Source organism: Coniosporium apollinis (genome assembly GCF_000281105.1).
Source record: "Coniosporium apollinis CBS 100218 chromosome Unknown supercont1.40, whole genome shotgun sequence".
Lineage (NCBI taxonomy): Eukaryota > Fungi > Ascomycota > Dothideomycetes > Coniosporium > Coniosporium apollinis.
In genome coordinates, this window is record NW_006913302.1 from 239,844 (window position 1) to 248,277 (window position 8,434).

The window sequence follows — 8,434 nt, forward strand, 5'->3', positions numbered from 1 at the left end:
AACACCACTGCTCCCCGGAGGACATCAGCGTCCAAGCCATGTCAGGCTTCCATCCCGCCAAGCCACTCACGTGCTGAACACGTGTCTCTTTGACCTCTCTTCACGTGATCTCTATTGTAATCTGGAACACCATGGATGCCACCAGATCTGTCGAACGGAGCATCGATCAGCAGTTTCGCTCGGTCGCTAGGCTGCTGTCGTGCAATACTAGGAAAACCAACATCGGAGCGCGAATGGGGTATGTCAGAACACCAAAAGCGCCGAAACCCCCCCAGCTTCACGATCGCCGCTTCCTGCCGTGCCCAGATTTGCCGCGGCCAAGACCCTGCAAACCAGTGGATGAAGCCAACGTAAACCGTGCACAATCTCCCTCCCTATGACCTCCATGATCTCAAAACTGGACTTCTCCACCCCGTCCCCGCTCCCGCTTCAGCCAGGCGGGAATTGCGTCTCCACCCACTCCCTCGCCCGTGCATACCACACCTCATGCTCCTCCTCGGACGGATCCATCTTCCCCTTGGCGACGAAATCCTCCAGCGCGAGCAACATCTCGCCGTCCTCGCCCCTCCTCCCGCACCAGTCAGTAAACAGGTGAACGAGATGCGCATGCACGCACGCCCAGTAGGCACCTTCACCTGGTGCCCCGTCGCCGCAAACGAAGCCGAAGACATCGCCGTCGCCGGCCTGCTCGACGTTCAGCACACCCGGCAGGTGGATCAGCCAGGTCGCGGATGCGGGGAGTTCGTGCTGCTCCCAGAAGGGGTCGAAGTACATGGCGTGCGGGTTTAGCGTGTCGCTGGAGCTGTTGCTTGCGAGGAGGAGGGCGCGGACGGTGTTGGGGGAGGGGCAGGAGTAGATGGTGATGCGTGCGGAATAGGCTGAGTAGGGCAGCATGCGGAAGATTGGGGGGGCGGGGGTTGCGGGTTGGGGTTGCTGGGAAGGTGTAAGTCAAGTGCTCTCTTTTTTTTTCCTGAAACGTGTGTGGATTGGGGTAAGGAATACTGTTGATGTGTTTTGTTGCGGTGCAGGTGCGTTCATCCATAGCGTGGCTGGGTTCTTCCGCAAAGAGTCTTTTTGCGCCTTAGCTAAGAGCGCTAGGAGTTGTCCGTTGATGGCGGCGTTGCGCTCGTCATGCGACATAGGTTGCGGCTTAGGTGGTGGAGTAGTTGCGGGTGGCGTGATGTATGCGGAGGTGGAGGAATGAAAATGAGTGTGCGAAACATTGTCGACGCAGTTCGCCATTTTGTATCGATCTTGGTGAAGGAATGGGGATTATTGAAAATTCGTGTCGTTGAAAGAAAGTGATGTGAAGTGATGGAATGATGGAGTTTACTCTCGCGCGATGTCTCAGAACCGCTTATAAAGGCTGGTAACTTCAGGCAGTCGAGAAGAAGGAACTCCAGGACAGTCACAGGTGAGTTCGCGCCGTCCTGTGTTAGATCTACTGGAAGCGACGATCGCGACGAAGTATAAAGTCGTCAATAGATCAGTTAGCATCAACGATGTGTCTAGCAACCAGTAGACACAAGCCTGGTCTTTGCATAGTGCGACGATGAAGTGTGGTGTGTGAGATGTAGTTGGGAAGTTGAAGTGAAAGGTCCCTGCGAACGAGGTACCTGGCACGTATTATGTCATCCAAGGCCGCAACAGGCAATGAGGATAGGTAGCGATTTGTTGGATGCAGTGGAAGAGGTTGGCCGGCTTGCCCAAGCGGGATGTTCCAGCAGCAAGGTAAGCGAGGGATGGAACTCTTGGGACGGGTAGCAAGCCGTGCCAGCCCCCCACCAGACACTAAGCCATACTCGTGCGCAGATCTTAACAGCAACGTCCTACGACCATGCACATCTTCACTCGAACTGCGCTTCTTTTGAGCGAGAGCCTGCTAGTAGCGGCGAAATCTAGTCAGAGATGGAGCTCTGTAGAAGTACAGCGCAGCGCAAACTTCAAATTTCTTCGAGCCTTGATCAGCCGACGATTGTGAACCAAACGAGCAGATGGTGTTCGGCGCGAATGCTACCAGAGTAGCGTGTTCGTCATGGCGAACGCTCCATGGCGGTAGATCTAAGGACGCCATGATGGTAGGATCTGAGGATGCATTAGCGGCAATCGTAAATGGGAGGTGACGGCTGCTGGATGCCGCTTTTGGAAGTTCTTACCTCAGGTTGCTGCAACGTACTATGCATAACGACCCTAGCAGGTGCTCGAGATGTGCGTCCATTCGCACCAGCTATTGAGCAGTGTCTGCCCACACAGCTGTTCACACGCACCAACGCGAGCCTGCATCGAATCTTGACGGACTGATAACACGAGCACAGAACGGACCGGTAGAATAATCCCACCTACACAGTCTGGAATACCTTTTCTCGCCGTGCACCAGAAATGAAAAATCTAAGGAAGCTATCGCAAACACGCACGAGTAAGACAAGACTTCCAGATGTTGGACAAACCGGTAGTACCACGTTTGGAGGATTTTGTTATCTGCAATGTTCAAAGAACAACAACTGACTCTTGACATGAAGCCGGAGGTTGCTGCGGAAAGAAGAGTGCGAGATAATTCTCAGGCTAGCGGCTTCAACGAAAGTGTTTTAAACCATGATCAAATTTGACCACAGCAAGGAAGCGAAAAACGGTAATTCTTGACCCGTCGCAGTGCGCTTCTAGGAGCGCTGACCCAGCTGAAGCAGCTGAGAAAAGCCAGCGCCCACAGCATGCTCCGTCGCAGAGGGAATAGCAACCTAAGTAACTTCTGGAAACACGGGGGTGCAGACATGTCTTTCAGAGGAGGATAATCTAAGCGGCAAATTTTCCATGTCAGAAATCCGCACATTTAGTTCTTACTTCTGCGATCTGTTAATGAACTCCAGAACAGCTAGCGTGACAAGGCGCACTGGGCCTCAGCTGAGAACGCCATGAGTTAATAGTGTCAATCTTGTTCAATGACAGAATAATTAGATCCCATAAGCATACAGTGCGGGCAGCTTCCAGTTCCGGAGCACTATCTGCCGCTTGCTTTGCTACAACAGTCAAGGCTAACTGGATAGGCTAGCGTGAATATCCCTTCGAGTGGCTGGGAGCTTGAGGTCTTCAAGTATGCCTAGCTCGTTCTCGTCCTGACCGCTACAAGGGAACCGCGAAACACAACAAAACTTTGTGATGCCAGTGGAGTAGCCTGGAGGTGCCATGAGCGTCAGATGCACAGCGAGGTAAGTTTGCTTCTGCCACCGCGGAACGAGGAGAACTTTTGTACACTGGGAGTTAATAGAATGGGACACAACGAATTCGTAGAAATCTCTTCAGTCTTTCGAGCTCTGATTACCGTGCTCCGAAAGCCCATTCGTCCACGTCGTCCTCATCCTCTTCTTCCTCCCCATCGTCGAGCTCTGCTTCTCGAGGACTCGGTTTTTTGGAAGTCTCCGCGGCTGGCACAACCTCTGCTGTACTCAAACTGGCCCTCCGCAACTGCTCCCTCCTCTCCCTTAGTCTTCTCGCTCGTGCCTCCAATGCTTCCATCTCATCAAACTCCTCTTCGAGATGCCGTGCTGCGTCTTCCTTCTCCGCTTCCAACTCGGCTTCCCGGCGTCCTCTATGCTCAGCCTGCCCCTCCCGAGCCTGTGCTGCAAGCTCTTCCGCTGACATCGGTGCCGCCTGTATTGTTGCTGCGGAACTGTAAGCTGCGATGGCTGGTGGTTCCGGCAGCGGTACCGCTATGTCTCGCTCGAACGCGGCCCATTCATCCTCGTCTACCTCGGCCGTGACCGCAGGCTGGTTGTCGGGCGTGGGCGGTGGTAGCATTGGTACATCCGGCGGACTCGACGTATCTTCAATTGGAGCACCTACTGCTGGAGCAACCTCGGCGTTGGGCTCTACGGCGGCTGCGGCTGCATCGGTGTCCTCTCCGAAGAAGCCTTCAGGTAGGAAGCCATTCATTGGCGCGACTCTCGCCCTTTTTCTTCCTTCATCTCCGTCATCGGCGGCTTTCCGCTTCTTGCTCAGTGATGTAGGCGGGGGTCCTGTGGCTGTGGAAGTTTTCGCGGGCCTGTTCTTGCCTTTCGGCTGACCTCTAGAGGCGAGTTCGGAGCGCAAGAGCGAGCGTACATCCGCCATTGCAATGAATCCAGCTGTTGCTGGCGCAATCTTCGGCTTGATGTACGAATCTTGGGATGCGCTTGCAAGCTGGATGGTAGGGGTGCGGGATCCGTGTCCTATGTCCGACAAAGACAACAGGCGGTTGTAGACACTTTCAAGGGAGCTTCCAAAGTCCAATATGCGTACCAGAATCGGAGCGAGTGAGGCGCGGTGCCAGGGCAGAAGATTTGACGTTTATGCGGTAAGGTTTCACTACGGGAGCTGTCAGCGCTCGGACCACATCCAAGCTTACATGATCAGCCTCTTGGCGCACCTCCACTTTCTGCTGTCGCAAGCTCTGCCCTTGGCCCATCGCAACTTCCATCAACGACACACCATCCCAACAACAGCACATTAGCGGCAACGTGAGCACGCAGTGATCCTCGTCGCCTTCTGGCTACGGTAGCACCAACACCGCATTAGCCGGCGCGGGGAAGACACGCGTGGCTGGGTCGTGACTTAAAGCGCGAGTGGATCTTCTTCACTGGGGAACATCTGTCTGCTTCGGAGCATCTCCACGGGCATCTTCACCAGCATCTTCATCAGCATCTTCACCTGGCCAGCCTCTCTTAGCAGAGTCGGAACGGGAGGCGGTGTCAAGCGCCTCAGTTATCTGTTCTCCAATCCTTTGATCCCTATTAGCGAGCAACCCACTGCGTGTGTGTCCTGTCCATAGTAGCAAGTCGTGAAGCGCAGAGAAAGCGCAGAGCATATCGCCCTTATCTGAACGACGAACAAAAGCCATCTACGCCGTGACCTTGTCTACGTGTTGCGAAGTCCATCGTCATGTCTGGTAAGCCATCCTATGCGTACCGTCTGAGCGCCGTCACGGAGCCTTCCTGGCACACATCCGTACTCTGGGAACCCCCACATATCGAAAGCAAGATCGCTAATTCTTTCGCCAGAACGACGTTCAGCCAGAGCCACCAAAGGCCAACACACCAACCGCGAGCTCCCTGACGCACCACCTATTACGAACCGCAAGAAGGGCAAAGCCAAGAGCAAGAAAGCCGCTGCCGGAGACAACGAAGATGAGGGCGACAAGGAAGATATCTGGCGCTGTATCTGCGGTGCAGTCAGCCAAGAGACCGACGAAGTAGGCGGTGCTATGGTCTGCTGCGACAGTTGCGATGCTTGGCAACACAACGTCTGCATGGGGTTGGACGAGGGTGACGAGCCCCCGACCTACTTTTGCGAGCAGTGCAAGCCGGAAAATCACACCGAACTCCTCGCTGCCATCCAGCGGGGCGAGAAGCCGTGGGAGCTGAGGGTGGAACAACGGGACGGGAAGAAGAAGGGAAAGGGAAAGAAGAAGGGCGGCAGGCAGTCCCGGACTAGTGCCATCAGGGCTGGGATTAGTGAAGACGGTAGCAGCCCGAAGCCGCAGCAATCGAGTCCAGCGATGCTACCTCAAGAGAGTAGCACCCTGCAAACTACGGAAGCTGATTCTGAAGCTGCAGTTCCGGATCAGGAGGTACATCGCGACCCTCACACCCTCCGTCACGGTTATTTGCTTACAGCGTCGCAGCAGCCGCCACCACCACCACCAGCGCAAGAGGAACAGATCAAATACGAACCGATTGCAGAATCAGATGATCAAGGCAAGAGGAAGCGCAGCCGGTCATCACACGCGAACGGAGATGCCGCTCTCAAGCGTCGCAAGCAGTCTGGGGGTAGTGTTGCTGAGGATCGTAGAGGCAGTGGACAAGGACCTGTCGCGCAAATCAAGGACCTGCCCACCGATCGTCAAAAGGTGGCACAACATCTACAGAAGGTCATGGCGGATGGCATACAGAAGGCTGTCAAAGATGGCTCTTATAGAATCCCGGACGTTGATTCCAGGGCTACTGTGAGCGAACGTCATGCGATTGCTGTTGAATACGCCATGCATGTCCATCATGGAGAACGCACACCAGCCTACACCACCCAGTTTAGATCCATAAGTGCCAACATAAAGATGAACCCCGCCTTACTCAACCGGCTATTGAACGGCTCCCTGACCGCCGACGAACTGTCCGTCATGTCATCAGAGGACATGGCAAGCGAGGAGCGGCAGCTTGAGGACGCAAAAATCAAAGAGCAAGCGGACAAGCAGGCGATGCTCATACACGAGGAGGGACCACGCATCCGGAAGACACACAAAGGCGAGGAGATCATAGACGACGATCGCTCGCAGCGCCGCGCCGAGGAGGTGTACCCAGAGCCTCCAGTCCCTCGTCGAGAATCTGCCATCCAAAGCGATGAGGTTATGCGAGAGGGAAGCCCCAGTGTGGAGCTGCCTGAGGACGTTGGAGCTGTACAGCCCTTGCATATCGACACCTCTGCCGCTCACCGTTCTTCAACCAGCAGACCCTCAGCGACTGGATTCGACATCACCAACATATGGTCGTCGGTCGGTTCGCCAGACGAGCATCACCGGCGCGCATCGCAGACGCTGGCCCGACAGAATTCAGAAGCGATACCACATCAGCAGCAGGGAACAGTGCACGACCCAGACATCGATATGCTCCTCCGCGACGACGACAACGACGGCTACCAACCGTTCTCCCCCGCCGAGAACGCCGCCGCACCCGAGATCTGCTGGTCCGGCCAAGTCACCATGCCGCACATCGCCAGTTTCACCGCCAGCGCCCGGCACGTCGCCGGCGGCGATGTCAGCCAGAAAGTCCCCTGGAGCGACCTCCTCGTCCCCACACCTCTGAGCGTCAACGGCCGCATCTCCGTGGCCGTCGGCAACGAGTACATCTCCTCGATGAAGTTCACTCCCACCATCGACGTCGCCGTGCTAGCCCTGACCCCCAACCCCTCCGACCGGGACGAATTCGCCAAACTCTACGACTACTTTCACAAGCGGCAGCGCTGGGGCAGCATCGGAGCGCACGACCACGCCCTCCTCAAGGACCTCTACATCATCCCGCTCGAGGCGGGCGCAGGGCCCTTCCCCCCCTTCTACGACGAGCTGCAGTACAAAGTCATCGAGATGCCGCGCCCGGAAAACATGCTACTTCTCGCGGTGGTTTCTAGGACCGGCTCGCCGCCTGGCTCGAGCATTCAGACGCCTAGTCGGCCAGAGGTCTCGGATCCGGCGCCACATTCGGGTCAGCCTCAGCAGCCGCTGCCGCCATACACGTTGCTGCCGCCGCCGCAGTACTCACCTGTTGCGGGCCACAATGCCGGACCGCCTAATAACCTGCCCCCGAGCTACGGCAGTCCGTACGCGTCGCTTCATGGCCAACCTCAGCCCCAGCCTCAGCTCCAGCCCCAGCAGCAACAGCAGCAACCTCAGCAATCGCCGAGCTTCCCGGCCTATCCGCCCTTCGGCTCGCCGCCGCTGTCAATGGCGCAGCAGATTCTAGGCCCCTACATCGATGCCCCGGTCGTGCAGATGATGATGGCTAGCTCCGGTGGGAATATGCCGGAGGAGCTGCTGCGGAATCTGCGGGCCGCGCTGGACAAGGTTCCGGCTGCTGCTAGCGACTTTACAATATTGCAGCAGGAGTTGTATGGTGGAGGAGGGGGGAGGTGATGGAGGTTCTGGGAGCTGCTTTGCGCTCTGGAGGACGAGGTGGAACTTATGTGTTGTGCGTGTTTTTCAAATTCTTGGGCGGAGTGGCTGCTCAGGACGAGAAAGCTTTCCTATTTCCGTTTTTGCTTCGTGTATTTTCACGTATACCCAGGTGGATGGGAGGGAGGGGGGACGGAGGGATGGGGGTGGAGGGAGGAGAAGGGGTACGCGTGCGCTTCGCAACATGAGGAGGACGGGGGCCGCCTTGTCAGATCATGTGAAGTCTTGCGGCCGGTGGCCCCTCGTGGTCCTTTTCTGTTCTCTACTACAGGAGCCGAAGGTTTTTCTCGTCCTGAATGCCTTCCAGCCTCACTAGCCGTAAGGCAACAAGCTCCTTCGCTTGACAGACCAGGTTTTCACATAGGTCAGATTAGCTACACATTCAACCCCATGACAGTCGAACCCAACTGCAGACCCAGATGACAGTATAACGTGATACGGCGCTCTACGTCACTCTTGCAGTTCCAAAAGATCCTCTGCTTCCGCACCGTCCGCGCGGAAGTTATGACATAGCCACCCATAGCGTATCCACTCCACGGCGCGAAGCGGGACTGTCTGATCGTCAGTCCCGGCCAGCTCGCCGCACAGCGGCCAGTCTCAGTTCGACCGAGCATACCCGCGCTCCACAACGGTTGAGCAGCACTACTCCCCCAGCCCCTCAGATCCACCAGCAATGACGGCTTCCAAAATCATCTTTGTACCTCCTGAGGTGGACGGAGCCCCCCCCCCCCCCCCCCCCCCCCC

At 56.5% G+C, this 8,434-nt stretch overlaps 3 protein-coding genes across 3 annotated transcripts; 1 reads left to right on the forward strand and 2 right to left on the reverse strand.

Annotated features, from left to right (window-relative positions):
• Positions 1 to 429: 429 nt before the first annotated feature.
• W97_07318 (uncharacterized protein) lies at positions 430 to 1,140 on the reverse strand (the record flags this gene model as incomplete). The annotated part of the gene is made up of 2 exons (XM_007785296.1): positions 430 to 933; positions 1,003 to 1,140. The coding sequence occupies 2 exons, from the start codon at positions 1,138 to 1,140 to the stop codon at positions 430 to 432; spliced, it is 642 nt and encodes a 213-aa protein (XP_007783486.1).
• A 2,172-nt stretch (positions 1,141 to 3,312) lies between these two features.
• Positions 3,313 to 4,104, reverse strand: W97_07319 (uncharacterized protein; the record flags this gene model as incomplete). The annotated part of the gene is made up of 1 exon (XM_007785297.1): positions 3,313 to 4,104. The coding sequence occupies one exon, from the start codon at positions 4,102 to 4,104 to the stop codon at positions 3,313 to 3,315; it is 792 nt and encodes a 263-aa protein (XP_007783487.1).
• An 807-nt stretch (positions 4,105 to 4,911) lies between these two features.
• W97_07320 (uncharacterized protein) lies at positions 4,912 to 7,651 on the forward strand (the record flags this gene model as incomplete). The annotated part of the gene is made up of 2 exons (XM_007785298.1): positions 4,912 to 4,918; positions 5,031 to 7,651. 2 exons carry the CDS (start codon positions 4,912 to 4,914, stop codon positions 7,649 to 7,651), a joined length of 2,628 nt encoding a protein of 875 aa, XP_007783488.1.
• Between the last annotated feature and the right edge of the window lie 783 nt (positions 7,652 to 8,434).